We start from the raw sequence: 16,299 nt of genomic DNA, 5'->3' as shown, positions 1-16,299 counted from the left end.
GCAAATAGTAAAAATAATATTACAAATAATATAAATAATGATAATGCAAATAATATTAATAATAATATTACAAATAATATAAGTAATAATAATGCTAATAATAATAATATTACAAATAATATAAATAATGATAATACAAATAATATGAATAATGATAATGCAAATAGTAATAATAATATTACAAATAATATAAATAATGATAATGCAAATAATATGAACAATGATAATACAAATAATATTAATAATAATATTACAAATAATATAAATAATAAATATTGCAAATAGTAATAATAATATTGTAAATATTGATAATACAAATATTATAAATAATGATAATGCAAATAATATTAATAATAAAATTACAAATAAATAATAATGATGCAAATAGTAATAATAATATTATAAATAATGATAATATGAATAATGATAATGCAAATAGTAATAATGATATTACAAATAATATAAATAATGATAATACAAATAATATACAGTATATTTATTCAAATACGGATCTAAGGAAAATAAATATATGGGAAAAATATGTCCAAAAATAAATACTGTATGTGTATAACTCAAGCCATACACTATACAATCCAACTGTATAGTGGCTCTTACAATGGTCAAATTTTATATATTTGTGTGAAAACATCAGCACTGATCCGCCCCGTGTGAAAGGACCCTTTGGCTTAGGCAAATCATAACAATTTTGAAAGTGCACTTGGAAGTAAATTTTAGCTTGCACGATTGGATAATAAAAATCAGCAGAGCTTCCCCTCATTTCAGATCTACCCCTTAGATTTAGAGCGACTGCACTTCCAAGTGCACTTGCAGTGCAAAGTGTGTTTGCCTTTAGTAAATAACCCCCAATGTGTCACACATATTATTGATCAAAAAAAAAAAAAAAAAACACTGAAGTTGCAGCCAAAGTTACAAATATAAGATAAAGAAGTGAATTTTGTGATTTTAACATTGCAGTCTATGGTGCTCATGTGGCAAGGAAGGCACACAGCCTTTGCCATGACACTCAAAATGGAGCTCAGGTCCCTCCTGTTTCCACTGATCGTCCTTGAGATGTTTTATAAAACTTGATTGGAGCCCACCTGTGCTAAATTCAGTTGATTGGACATGATTTGGAAAGGCCACACACCTGTCTATAGAAGGTCCCACAGTGCATGTCAGAGCACAAACCAAGCCATGAAGTCTGAGGAATTGTCTGTAGACCTCCGAGACAGGACTGTATGGAGGGCACAGATTGGGGGAAGGGTACAGAAAATTTTCTGTAGCATTGAAGGTCCCAATGAGCACAGTGGCCCCCATCATTCATAAATGGAAGAAGTTTGGAACCACCAGGACTCTTGCTAGAGCGGGCCGCTCCGGCCAAACTGAGCAATCGGGGGTGAAGGGCCTTAGTCAGGGAGGTGACCAAGAACCTGATGGTCACTCTGACAGAGCCTCCAGCGTTTCTCTGTGGAGAGAGGAGAAACTTCCAGAAGAACAACCATCTCTGCAGCATTCCACCAATCAGGCCTGTATGGTAGAGTGACCAGATGGAATCCGCTCCTCAGTAAAAGGCACATGACAACCCGCCTGGAGTTTCCCAAAAGGCACCTGAAGGACTCTCAGACCATGAGAAGCAAAATTCTCTGGTCTGAAGAACCAAATATTGAATTCTTTGGACTGAATGGCAACCATCCTGTCTGGAGGAAGCCCGATCATGACGTGGCCAATTTACAAAGACATCTATGATGAAAGCCGGCTCCGGAGCGCTCTGGACCTCAGACTGGGGCGAAGGTTCATATTCCAGCAGGACAACGACCCTAAGCACACAGCCAAGATAACAAAGGAGTGGCTACGGGACAACTCTGTGAATGTCCTTGAGTGGCCCGGCCAGAGCCCGGACTTGAACCCGATTGAACATCTCTGGAGAGATCTGATAATGGCTGTGCACCGACTCTCCCCCATCCAACCTGATGGAGCTTGAGAGATCCTACAAAGAAGAACGGGAGAAACTGCCCAAAAATAGGTGTGCCGAGCTTGTAGCATCATACTCAACAAGACTGGAGGATGTAATTGGTGTTAAAAGGAGCTTCACCAAAGTATTGAGCAAAGTCTGTGAATATTTATGTACATGGGATATTTTTCGTCTTTTATTTTTAGTAAATTTGCAAAGATTTCCAACAAACTTCTTTCACGTTGTCATTATGGCGCATTGTTTGTAGAATTTTGAGGCAAATAATGAATTTAATACATTTTGGAATAAGGCTGTAAAATAACAAAATGTGGAAAAAGTGAAGCGCTGTGAATACTTTCCAGATGAATTGTATTTTTGTTGTTGAATGTAGTTACACTTTAAAATCAGCTGTAACAAAGAGGAGAAAAAAATAATGATCATGGAGGGGTTTGCATTGTGAGGATGGGAAGTGTGAGCTCTGGATTTGGCATTGCTGGGTGTGTGATCTCCTCCAGCAGTAAAGCATCAGCTGTGATAAGACTTTCTCTGCATCAGCACCACTCAACTGTCCATTCAGCTGTATAGACACAAGCATGTCCTGCAGCGACATCTAGCGGCCGACACAAGGAACTGCACGCTGGCTACTCACCCCCCCACCTCCTTGGCAGTTTTATTCATTAATCCTTATGTGAGTTGTCAGAGAGTGGTGTGGCTGCTGGGACTGTCTCCTCCTCACTCCCTGCTGGTCTGCCAGCCTGAGTGCACCTTCCCCAGCAGCTTCTGGTGCTGCCCTCTGCTCATGGGCATGAATGGGGGGCTGCACAGTTCTGTCACAGGGATGAGGAATGTCTAATCCATCTGAGGCTGGGGACTCCAGGAACTATTCCCTCCCCTCTCATATTACAGGCACTCTGAAACTTGGAGTTTATCATTGCACAAGCTAGAACATTGCACCTCCCTACACCGGAGATACAAGCTGGTCCTGGATGTGGATTATTGGAAGATTTGCCCCTGGACTGGGCACCTTGACTTAGCGGATGCATGCAATTTTGGATTATTATCACCAGCAAGAGACGTACTTTTGGATTGAGGAAGCTTGCGTCTGCAAGTTCCCTGGAAAATAGAGGAGCTGCCAGAAACTCACAACAGCTTTGGGCTCCTTAGCCAGCTGCCTACAGCACCTTCTACCTGGGGCTCCATGGGCACTCATAGGGAGGTGGTATAGTTTGCTTTAGAGGACCTTGACAGCAGGATCATGGAGGGCTTTGACAGCGACTGTATGAATAACTCCTGGGGGAACTCCAGCCTGGAGAGTAGGAACCAGAGTGCGAACTTCACCAGGGACCCTCTGAAGAGAAATGAGGAGGTGGCCAAGGTGGAGGTGGCAGTACTGGCCCTGATCCTGATCTTGGCCCTGGTGGGAAATATTTGCGTCCTGATAGCGATTCACATCAACAGACACAAGCATTCCCGCATGTACTTCTTCATGAAGCACCTGAGCATTGCGGATCTGGTGGTGGCCCTCTTCCAGGTTCTCCCCCAGCTCATTTGGGACATCACCTTCAGGTTCTATGCCCCGGACATCATGTGCAGATTGGTCAAATATCTGCAGGTGGTGGGGATGTTTGCTTCGACCTACATGCTCCTGCTGATGTCCCTGGACAGGTGTCTGGCCATCTGCCAGCCCCTGAGGTCCTTACACAGACGGTCGGATTGTGTCTACGTCCTGCTCACCTGGATCATCAGCTTCCTCCTAAGCATCCCTCAGATCGTCATCTTCTCCCTCACCTCGGTGGGCAATGGGGTTCATGACTGCTTGGCTGACTTCATCCAACCCTGGGGGCTCAAGGCTTATATCACCTGGATCACTTTGTCCGTCTACATCATCCCAGTCCTGATCCTCAGCATCTGCTATGGGCTCATCAGCTTCAAGATTTGGCAGAACATTCGCCTGAAGACGGTCTGTGAGAGCAACCTGAGGCTGAGCAGCAACAAAAGAGCCACCCTGTCCCGAGTCAGCAGTGTCCGACTTATCTCCAAGGCCAAAATTAGGACAGTGAAAATGACTTTTATCATAGTGCTGGCCTATATCATATGCTGGACCCCTTTCTTTTACGTCCAGATGTGGTCGGTCTGGGACCCCGAAGCACCCAAAGAAGGTAAGGGGTGACTGCTCGACCCAATGTTGGGACAAAGTCTTCTAGCACCCAAGGCAAAAAGGCCAAAGTTAGCCTCCCCTCACGTTAGGTTAGGTTGCATTGGGTAGGTCATTGGGTGGCAGACTTTTTGAGCCCCGCTCCTCTTAGATGTTCCCAAGGCAGCTACGACATGGCTTTACCACCATTACAAATTGATTATACAGTCCACAGCAATTGCTGGCAGATCTCTCACCAAGAGCGATGGGCGGCCAATGGGCACTCTTACAGATTGCTGAACTTGGCCAAACTTCACCTCGATTGGGCTGTCGATACAGTGCCATGTACTTGTCTCTATTTTTTATGGAGGAAAGTACTAGCAAAAAATGTCAATCAGCCTACCTGACTCAACCCTGCCTACTTCACAGAGTATCAATCAACCCAAAACCGATATTCAGTTTTTGGTAGATGCTGGAGGGATGAACTCTCAGATGGCTTACTGTTGGAACCCCATGGTGAGATCTTCACACCTGGGCGTCAAGCTTTGCCTGCCTGTGGTTATTAATGGAGAGTCCCTCACCCTTTCCGATGGAACTAAAGCTACTCTAGAGCAGCATTTCTAAACCTTTTTTACTCCAAAGGAAACTTTTTTTTAACAATTTTCAGTTCTCAGGGAGCCCCTGCTAAGATTATTCCATTGGTGGTTATTGGGGAATTGCCCCTTACATTGGTGTGGTGGTCAGTGGGAAGAAAGTCTCCATACAGTGGTGGTCAGAATGTCGCCCTTAGCCCCTGTACACACGGTCGGACATTCTGCCAACCAAATCCGTCGGATTTTGTCCGTCGGATTTTGCCCGTCGGATCTTGTCCGAAACTGTTGCATACACACGGTCGGACTAAGTTGTCCAAAAATCCGATCATTCAGAACGTAATGACGTAATTTTGTTACGATGGGACTAGTAGCCAATAGCTTTGATGTAGGAATTTGATCTGAGCATGCGTGGCACTTGGTCCGATCAAAATTCTCTACATATGATCGGAGTATGTCCGATCAAACCAGTTGGTCGGAAAATATTTCCAACATGTTGGAAAATTGGGTCCGACGGAGATTCGGACGGAATCAGTCCGATGCATACCACACACGGTCGGATTATCCGACGACACGGTCCGATAAGACGCATTCCGACGGATTCTCCGACCGTGTGTACAAGGCTTTAGAGTAATGCCACTGGCTCTGCCAAGTGGTGTTGGACTTAGAACTATCGAGCCACCATCACATGGGAAATCAGTACGCCACAGCTCAAGGAATCCTTAGTCACCTCTGGAAGAACCATAGAGTTCCACAGAACCTTGGATGAGATTTGGTTACTCTAGAGCAGCCTATCTCAACCTTTTCAACACAGAGGAACCCTTGAAATAGTTCTTCGGTCTCGGGGAACCCCCTGCTAAAAATTAGAAATCTACAACTCCTGATACATTAGTGTAATGGTCATTGGGAAGAATGGTCCTTACACTTGTGGTCATTGGGAAGAACGGTCCTTACACTTGGGGTCATTGGGAAGAACGGTCCTTACACTTGTGGTCATTGGGAAGAATGGTCCTTACACTTGTGGTCATTGGGAAGAACGGTCCTTACACTTGTGGTCATTGGGAAGAATGGTCCTTACACTTGTGGTCATTGGGAAGAACGGTCCTTACACTTGTGGTCAGTGGGAAGAATGGTCCTTACACTTGTGGTCAGTGGGAAGAACGGTCCTTACACTTGTGGTCAGTGGGAAGAATGGTCCTTACACTTGTGGTCATTGGGAAGAATGGTCCTTACACTTGTGGTCATTGGGAAGAATGGTCCTTACACTTGTGGTCATTGGGAAGAACGCTCCTTACACTTGTGGTCATTGGGAAGAACGGTCCTTACACTTGTGGTCAGTGGGAAGAATGGTCCTTACACTTGTGGTCATTGGGAAGAATGGTCCTTACACTTGTGGTCAGTGGGAAGAATGGTCTTTACACTTGTGGTCATTGGGAAGAATTCCCTCCTTACAGAGAGCTAAAAAGATCAATGGTGTCAGTGGGAACTTATCTGAGAGGCAGAAATTGCCCAATGCTGAAGGAACCCCTACAACCTCTGGAGGAACCCTAGGGTTCTACGGAACCCTGGTTGAGAATCACTACTCTAGAGCAGCCTATCACAGCCTTTTCAACACAGAGGAACACTTGAAATAACTTTCTGGTCTCGGTAACCTCTGCTAAAAATGATTATATCTACAACTCATGATTCATTAGTATGAGGAAAAGGAAGGTGGGACTTTAAATGAGGCTATTGATTTGTGGGGGTGAGATAATTAAAAAGTATATTTAATTGGTATACTTAGTCTAACAGTACATAACAATGATGCACATAGTAAAAAAAAAAGGTTTAATATATATACACACACATACATGGTATTGACCTCCTGAATACATTATATATACATATCAAAGGGACGGTATATAAAATTGACAAGAGATTTAATATGGATAAAATGAATTATTGCAGATTCATACATGTACACATCATCTAAATGGCACTATGCAGTGTAATCAATGGTAGGAAACACAGTATGACCATTTGGTTGTAGATAATGAGTCAAAGTAGGTTCCTATCAGAAGGCATGAGAATGCATCCTAAAATCCCGACGCGTTTCGTGGATAATACCAATCTTCAGGGGCAGGTGCATGCAACTATCATGATAAGTCTGGAAAATGGGGGACAAGGAATCAGAGGCTGTCCAAATTGTCTGTACCAGGAGCTGTGGAAGGAGCCCCACAGGATTAGGGACTAGGTGCACAAAACATCATCCCCAGGAAAAACGAAAAGGCAGAAATCCAGGTAGTGGTATGAGTGGGCTTCATGTCTGGGATGTAGAAAAGTAAGTGCCATGTAGGTGCTACCTCGTTTAAAGTCCTACCTTTCCTTTTTCTCATACCTGAGCCAGGGATGGAGGCACACACACACCGTGTGCTTCATTTAAAGTCCCAAACGCCCCCCTATGATTCTACACCATTTATTAGTGGGATGGTCAGTGGGAAGAAGGCTCCTTACACTTGGGGTCATTGGGAAGAATTACCCCCTTGCAGATAGCTACAAAGATCAATGGTGTCAGTGAGAACTTATCCGAGAGGCAAAGATTGTTCATTGCTCAAGGAACCCCCTAGCAACCTCTGGAGGAACCCTGGTTGAGAAATGGTTGCTCTAGAGCAGGGATATGCAATTAGTGGACCTCCATCTGGTGCAAAACTGCAGGTCCCATCATGCCCCTGCCTCTGGGTGTCATGCCTGTGGCTATCAAAGTCTCTCCCTCATGGCACTTGTAGTTCTGCAACAGTTGGAGGTCCACTAATTGCATATCCCTGATCTAGAGAATGCAGCAGAAGAAGTGAGACTTCAGGGAACAGAGAAGGAGCACCAGCAGATGATCTCACCAGCAACTATAGAGTGATTCAGCTTGCCACCTGTAGGCTGTACAATCTGCTGACCGATCTGTACAATCGGGTAGCTCAGGATGGGTTATCTATTCCTCTTGTGGTGTATTTGGGGGGATATTTCTTGGACATGGGTTACATCGCTGGGTCTCTTTTGGCTTTTCATGTCTTCACACATTACAATATCATCTAGCAACCACTGAGGTGTATGGGAAACACGCATAAAATCATTTAATCTCAAAAAGACGGTTTTAGCAATTGAATTCCCTGGAGATGACAGACCAGTAGACCGTATAACGCCAACGTATCACTGTACATAGAGGTCCATGTTATGGTCGGTGGATAATGCCGACAGTCTGTGTGTGGAGGGGGTAGTCTTACAAATCGTTTTATTTTATTCAATTACAGCAATGCTGTACAAATATTTGCAGTGACGTTGTGTAATATCTTACAGAAACCAGAGAAAGAATATATCATGAAATAAGACTAAACCTGTGTCTGGGCAGCTGTGGGCAGTCGAGTTCCAAATGGCTGAAGGCTTGCTGAGACTTGTAGTGATTCCACAGCTGGGGATCCAGGCTGCCTATTGTTTGTGTGAAAAATTGTTGGAAGTTGTAGTTCTTTCAGAGCTGGGGGGGGGGGGGGGGTATTCAGGCTGCCTATTCTTTATGTGAAGACTTGCTGGGGCTTGTAGTTATTTCATAGCTGGGGGGATCCAGGCTGCCTATTCTTTGTGTGAAGGCTTGCTGGGGCTTGTAGTTCTTTCAGAGCTGGGGGAGGTCCAGGCTGCCTATTCTTTGTGTTAAGGCTTGCTGGGGCTTGTAGTTCTTTCAGAGCTGGGGGGGCCAGGCTGCCTATTCTTTGTATGAAGGCTTGCTGGGGCTTGTAGTTCTTTCACAGCTGGGGGGGGGGGGTCCAGGCTGTCTATTCTTTATGTGAAGACTTGCTGGGGCTTATAGTTCTTTCACAGCCAGGGGGGTCCAGGCTGCCTATTCTATGCATGAAGGCTTGCTGGGGCTTGTAGTTCTTTCACAGCTGGGGGGGGGGGGGGTCCAGGCTGTCTATTCTTTATGTGAAGACTTGCTTGGGCTTATAGTTCTTTCACAGCCAGGGGGATCCAGGCTGTCTATTCTTTGTGCAAATAATTTCTGGGGCTTGTAGTTATTTCATAGCTGGGGGGATCCAGGCTGTCTATTCTTTATGTGAAGACTTGCTGGGGCTTGTAGTTCTTTCACAGCCGGGGGGATCCAGGCTGTCTATTCTTTGTGTGAATAATTTCTGGGGCTTGTTATTTCATAGCTGGGGGGATCCAGGCTGCCTATTCTTTGTGTGAAGGCTTGCTGGGGCTTGTAGTTCTTTCACAGCTGGGGGGGGTCCAGGCTGCCTATTCTTTGTGTGAAGGCTTGCTGGGGCTTGTAGTTCTTTCACAGCTGGGGGGGGGGTCCAGGCTGCCTATTCTTTGTGTGAAGGCTTGCTGGGGCTTGTAGTTCTTTCACAGCTGGGGGGGGGGTCCAGGCTGCCTATTCTTTATGTGAAGACTTGCTGGGGCTTGTAGTTCTTTCACAACTGGGGGGTCTAGGCTGCCTATTCTTTATGTGAAGGCTTGCTCGGGCTTGTAGTTCTTTCACAGCCGGGGGGTCCAGGCTGCCAATTCTTTAATAAGCTTGTACAATTTACTATCTGTTTTACATCTAAGCACCTTGTAAAATCCGGTATTGTGTTACGCTGGCTGCGCCCCGGGCTGGATTATAAATAATTCTATTATCCTGAGTAGTGCTGACAATCCATCTCTCGGTGTAGAAGTTTCACGCTTATTATGGGAATCCGGCGTCTGCTCGGTGGAGTGGATTCAGTCCTGTCACCGTATAGTTTAGAGTTAGTTTAGTGGACGCCATTCACCCGGGGCGTATTTATATAGTCGTTAATCATTTCAGAAGTCATTGTCTATTTTTTTTAATTCTGCAGCTTTCATTCGTTTGTAAATGTACTTTGGTAGACAAATGGTTATTGATGTTGTTACATAAATATTTTCAATTTGCAGCTTTCATTGAAATGATATGCGGTAAGTCTGACATGACGGTCCTTCCTGTTGAAGGGTGACAACGTTCTGTCCCCAACTCTCAATTGTGCTCCTGCGTTGTCACAGACATACCAGGAGACCACTAGCGGCCATTCCAGGAAACATTGCACAGGGGTTGTCCACTGTTGTTACCATTAGGAAATCTACTCTGAGAAATGTCATGCAGCCATTGCTGGAGTGCACATGTGATCTAGAGCAGTGGTTCTCAGCCATTGGGCCATGGCCCACTATCGGGCCGTGGCCTCACTCCCCCCAGGTCCTTAGTTAGCTGCAGACCCCTAACCCCCCAACGTGCATCCCAGCCCCACAGTGCCACCCAACCTCCCATAGTGGCCTGCAGTGCTCCTCATCCTCTTACAATGTCTCCCAGCTCCCATAGTGACACCCAACCTCCCATAGTCTCCCAGGTCCCATAACGGCACCCAAACTCCCATAGTGGCTGCAGTGCCCCTCAATCTCTCACAATGCCTCCTATCTCCCATAGTGACGCCCAACCTCCCATAGTCTCCCAGGTCCCATAGTGGCGCCCAACCTCCCATAGTGGCCCGCAGTGCCCCTCAACCTCTCACAATGCCTGCTAGCTCCCATAGTGCCACCTAACCTCCCACAGTGCCTCCTACCTCCCGCAGTGCCACCTAACCTCCGATAGGGGCCTGCAGTGCCCCTCAACCCCTCACAATGTTTTACATTCTTTAAATTTAAATATTTCAAATTTGCAGTTTTCATTGAAATGATATGTGGTAATTCTGACATGAAGGTCCTTCCTGTTGAAGGGTAACAAAGCACTATCCCCATGCAACTATTGCTGGCGTACATGTAGACAGGAGTGCAAGTTTTATCTAGAGCAGTGGTTCTCAGTCATTGGGCCATGGTCCACTATGGAGCTGCAACCCCCCCCCCCCCCCACAGGGCCTTAGCTTCAGACCCCTAACCTGCCATAGTGCCTCCCAGCCCCATAGTGCCACCCAACCTTCCATAGTGGCCTTCAGTGCCCCTCAACCTCTCACGATGCCTCCCAGCTCCCATAGTGCCACCCAACCTTCCATAGTGGCCTTCGGTGCCCCTCAACTGCTCACGATGCCTCCTAGCTCCCATAGTGCCACCCAACCTTTCATAGTGGCCTTCAGTGACCCTCAACCTCTCATGGTGCCTCCCAGCTCCCATGGCGCCACCTAATCTTCCATTGTGGCCCGCAGTGCCCCTCAATCTCTCACAATGCCTCCCAGCTCCCATAGTGCCACCGAATCTCCCATTGTGGCCCACAGTGCCCCTCAACCTCTCACAATGCCTCCTAGCTCCCATAGTGCCACCTAACCTCCCAAAGTAGCCCGCATTGCCCCTCAACCTATCATGACATTCAGCAATTCTACCACTAACAGAGACAATAAGACAGATAATTTCGACTGATTCATTGTAGGATTACGGCTTGAGTCAAAAGTGATATAGAGGCATTTTTATTTATTTATTTATTTTAAACACTTGTCGAATAGGAGAAGAATTGTACGATTTTGGCCCCATAGACCTTTAAAAGAGTGCACCTGAAAAAACGCACATAAACACGCATTTCTCAAGTATTTTATTCGTCATTGGGGGCCAAAAACATGCGGCTCGGCTCCACAGAAGCTTGTGTGCTTTTTGGAGCTTTACACGACATGGGACACGCAGCACAATGCTCAGGTGTAAAGGAGCTCCTTGAGAATAATGGAATTCTTCATGCTGAGTGTTGTCACCTTTCAGGAATTTCCCAACAAAAGGTTCAGGTGTGTATGGAGGATAAAGGAGCTCTGCGACAGCATGTTACCTGACCCTGACTTATTGGAGGTGGGAAAAGTGCTCAGATATTTTATTACTGTAATTAGATTGAGAAGTTGGGGTGTCCCTCCAAGGACAGGGAACACACGTTTTCCCGCACAAAGTAACTATTCCTCGTTTGCCTTTGTACAAAGGATATACACATTTTCCCCGCACATGTTATCCTTGCCGGGTTTGGCCTAGTACAAGGAATATACACATTTCCTACACATAGTAACCTTTACAGGTTTGCCTTAGTATATGGGATATATAACCTACAGGGGGAATAATTGGGACTTTAAATGAGACGTATGGGACTTTGGATGAGGCGTGTGTGGCAGAACCAATGAAATTCATATAAGTATAACATTTTTTTTTTTTTAAATCTGAATGTTTATTAACACAGTAAATGACATGACATATGACAGTGATACATACATGATAAAAAAAGAATAGCAATATACATTAAAATTGTAATAACAGCATGGCACATTGCAAAAATAGGATATACGTAATAGTCCTCCATGTCATGAGGTCAACAAAATCACAGGATACTAAGATATGGTCTAGTAAACATGGTTAGACCATCTAAAAAAATGTCGGTGTGAATGAAGGCATCTGAATGGGCTCAACGCATTTCGTGGACTCAATCCACTCATCGGGAGCGGGTGCATCTATAATCTGGAAAAGGATCTAAATAAACAGTGTAATCTAATGTAGGAACCAAATATGGCAAAAAATGGATGGAAAGAAATTGCTAGCCATGCCTAGAAATACTCACATAACAGTTGGAGTCAAAGCCATATGGTACCGCAAACCAAGGGCCGGCCAACATGTCTATCCCGGGAGCTGTGGAAAGAGACCCAGTAGAGAAGGCGTGGGCACACTTGTAATCCCCAGAGGGGTGAGATGTGTGAAAAATCTTTGTATTGTGGTCAAAGGGAACTCTAAATACTATAAAATATAACCATAGCAGTGTGTGTATACTAATATCACAGGTGATACAGAACCCATGACCACTATGAAGAAGTGAAGTAGAGTAGACCACTATGAAGAAGTGAAGTAGAGTAGACCACCATGAAGGAGTGAAGTAGAGTAGACCACCATGAAGAAGTGAAGTAGAGTAGACCACTATGAAGAGGTGAAGTAGAGTAGACCACTATGAAGAGGTGAAGTAGAGTAGACCACCATGAAGGAGTGAAGTAGAGTAGACCACTATGAAGAAGTGAAGTAGAGTAGACCACCATGAAGGACTGAAGTAGAGTAGACCACTATGAAGAAGTGAAGTAGAGTAGACCACTATGAAGAAGTGAAGTAAAGTAGACCACTATAACGAAGGGAAGTAGAGTAGACCACTATGAAGGAGTGAAGTAGAGTAGACCACTATGAAGAAGTGAAGTAGAGTAGACCACCATGAAGAAGTGAAGTAGAGTAGACCACCATGAAGGAGTGAAGTAGAGTAGACCACTATGAAGAAGTGAAGTAGAGTAGACCACCATGAAGGACTGAAGTAGAGTAGACCACTATGAAGAAGTGAAGTAGAGTAGACCACTATGAAGAAGTGAAGTAAAGTAGACCACTATAACGAAGGGAAGTAGAGTAGACCACTATGAAGGAGTGAAGTAGAGTAGACCACTATGAAGAAGTGAAGTAGAGTAGACCACCATGAAGAAGTGAAGTAGAGTAGACCACCATGAAGGAGTGAAGTAGAGTAGAACACTATGAAGAAGTGAAGTAGAGTAGACCACTATGAATAATTTAAGTAGAGTAGACCACCATGAAGGACTGAAGTAGAGTAGACCACTATGAAGAAGTGAAGTAGAGTAGACCACTATGAAGAAGTGAAGTAGAGTAGACCACTATGAAGAAGTGAAGTAGAGTAGACCACTATGAAGGAGTGAAGTAGAGTAGACCACTATGAAGGAGTGAAGTAGAGTAGACCACTATGAAGAAGTGAAGTAGAGTAGACCACCATGAAGAAGTGAAGTAGAGTAGACCACCATGAAGAAGTGAAGTAGAGTAGACCACTATGAAGAGGTGAAGTAGAGTAGACCACTATGAAGAGGTGAAGTAGAGTAGACCACTATGAAGAAGTGAAGTAGAGTAGACCACCATGAAGGAGTGAAGTAGAGTAGACCACTATGAAGAAGTGAAGTAGAGTAGACCACCATGAAGAAGTGAAGTAGAGTAGACCACTATGAAGAGGTGAAATAGAGTAGACCACTATAACGAAGGGAAGTAAAGTAGACCACTATGAAGAAGTGAAGTAGAGTAGACCACTATTAAAAAGTGAAGTAGAGTAGACCACTATGAAGAAGTGAAGTAGAGTAGACCACTATTAAAAAGTGAAGTAGAGTAGACCACTATGAAGAAGTAAAGTAGAGTAGACCACTATGAAGAGGTGAAGTAGAGTAGACCACTATGAAGAAGTGAAGTAGAGTAGACCACTATGAAGAAGTGAAGCAGAGTAGACCACTATGCTATGAAGAAGTGAAGCAGAGTAGACCACTATGAAGAAGTGAAGCAGAGTCGACCACTATGAAGAAGTGAAGCAGAGTAGACCACTATGAAGAAGTGAAGCAGAGTAGACCACTATGAAGAAGTGAAGCAGAGTAGACCACTATCAAGAAGTGAAGCAGAGTAGACCACCATGAAGAAGTGAAGTAGAGTAGACCACTATGAAGTGGTGAAATAGAGTAGACCACTATAACGAAGGGAAGTAAAGTAGACCACTATGAAGAAGTGAAGTAGAGTAGACCACTATTAAAAAGTGAAGTAGAGTAGACCACTATGAAGAAGTGAAGTAGAGTAGACCACTATTAAAAAGTGAAGTAGAGTAGACCACTATGAAGAAGTAAAGTAGAGTAGACCACTATGAAGAGGTGAAGTAGAGTAGACCACTATGAAGAAGTGAAGTAGAGTAGACCACTATGAAGAAGTGAAGTAGAGTAGACCACTATGAAGAAGTGAAGCAGAGTAGACCACTATGCTATGAAGAAGTGAAGCAGAGTAGACCACTATGAAGAAGTGAAGCAGAGTCGACCACTATGAAGAAGTGAAGCAGAGTAGACCACTATGAAGAAGTGAAGCAGAGTAGACCACTATGAAGAAGTGAAGCAGAGTAGACCACTATGAAGAAGTGAAGCAGAGTAGACCACTATCAAGAAGTGAAGTAGAGCCTGTGACCAATATGAAAAGTGAGGACAGTGAAAAGGTGTCCAATAGGGCCAAGTCTCAAAGTGAGACAGGTGATAAAGGAAAAGCAAAAAGACATAGAGATCGAAACTAAAGTGATTGTATTGTACTCATGGAAAACACCAAGGTGAAGGCAATGTGCCAAGGATACTCCCAAAATAATTACCTTATTGGCTCATAGAAAAGCAAAGAGTCAAGCTCCAGGAACACCGGTGCAGAAGTACACATGAAGTGCTGCCGAAAGGACTGTCTACCGCTAAATGGAGATTATTTATGTGTGCCCAGCGCCACGCTGGGGTGGCACAGAAGACCTTTTTCTTAGATGGTCTAACCATCTTTACTAGACCGTATCTTGACATGGAGGAATATTACGTAATATTCTATTTTGCAATGTGCCATGCTGATTGTACAATTGTAATGTATATTGCTATTCTCTTTTATCACGTATGTATCACCGTCATATGTCAAGCCATTTACTGTGTTAGTAAATAAACATACAGATTATTTAAAAAAAAATTAAACTTATAAGTTATATGAATTTCCTTGGTTCCACCACAAACACCTCATTCAAAGTCCCACATTCCCCTCCTTTTTTGCATCTAGTATATGGGATTGTAAAATTCTGGGAACCGGCTAGATCGCAGGACACAGGCTCTTCAATCTAAATGAGGTTTATTAAACTTAAACAGCTTCGCAGCAGCAAAAACAACAGAAAGAAATATCAGTCTCACCGACTTGCAGGGCTCAGAACTTGAACAGTCCTTAATTTGTATCGCAGGTAACTTTCTCTCCTAGCAGGTTTCCACGCAGGACACCGCCGTGCGCTTTCACAGCTATTCACCGTCCACCATCCACAGTCTCTACTATACTCCTCCACACCCACCTACAACTTCCTGTCTTCTTTTAAACCCACTTCCCCTGACAGGTGAGTTAACCTTAAAGGGACCACAGTCCAAACAGAGGGGGAACATAGCATCCTTCCAGGAGCCAGCCATGGCACCCTATACATATTCCCCCCCCCGTGCCAAGGAGGTGGAGGCAACAGTGGAGCTAAAACAATGGACTCGGGAGAGGGCATCTGCATTTTGATGCAGTCTCCCGGGCCTATGCTCCACTACAAATTTAAATTCCTGGAGTGCCAGGAACCAACGAGCAATCCTGGCATTAGTTCCTTTACCTTGTGTCTCATCCATGTTAAAGGGGAATGTTCAGAAATCAGCCTAAACTTCCTCCCCCCCCCAAGAGGTAATGTCTGAGGGATTCCAGAGCCCACTTCATGGCCAGACACTCTTGCTCAACTATAGCGTAGGTTTTCTCTGCTGGTGTCAACCTCCTACCGAGGAAGACTACCGGGTGCTCCTCACCATGAACAACCTGTGACAGCACCGCTCCCAATCCCACATCGGAGGCCTCAGTCCGGACAACAAACTCTTTTGGTTTCTAATGCTTATGGGCCTCCACAGTGTTAAATCCAGCACTGATCTAAGTGTCATTAAAGTTGGGGTTACATCTATATAATGGGGCCCATATTGACTATTACCACCATTAATACAGAATTATGAAGATTTGGCATCTGTAGACTTCACATGTGTGTAGGTAATGTTTTACGTGCTTGTGTTTCAGTATGTGTCTGCGTTATGCTCTCTACCTTCCAACTGGCGCACGTCCATGTTTTCGGAGCAAAC

At 44.5% G+C, this 16,299-nt stretch overlaps 1 protein-coding gene across 1 annotated transcript in view; it reads left to right on the top strand.

Moving 5' to 3' along the window:
• Nucleotides 1-2,648: 2,648 nt before the first annotated feature.
• The window catches only part of OXTR (oxytocin receptor), an 86,819-nt gene continuing 73,168 nt past the window's right edge, over nt 2,649-16,299 (top strand). The window contains exon 1 of the mRNA XM_077451574.1: nt 2,649-4,110. Within this exon, the coding sequence (XP_077307700.1) occupies nt 3,207-4,110 (904 nt within the window). The 5' untranslated portion in view covers nt 2,649-3,206. The remainder of the gene's footprint in view (nt 4,111-16,299) is intronic.

The sequence above is a fragment of the Lithobates pipiens genome, unplaced genomic scaffold (genome assembly GCF_037356315.1).
Source record: "Lithobates pipiens isolate NorthernLeopardFrog02 unplaced genomic scaffold, aLitPip1_a1.2 Scaffold_23, whole genome shotgun sequence".
NCBI lineage: Eukaryota > Metazoa > Chordata > Amphibia > Anura > Ranidae > Lithobates > Lithobates pipiens.
Note: the sequence above shows the minus strand (reverse complement) of the source record. Positions and strands in the feature narration are given on the sequence as shown.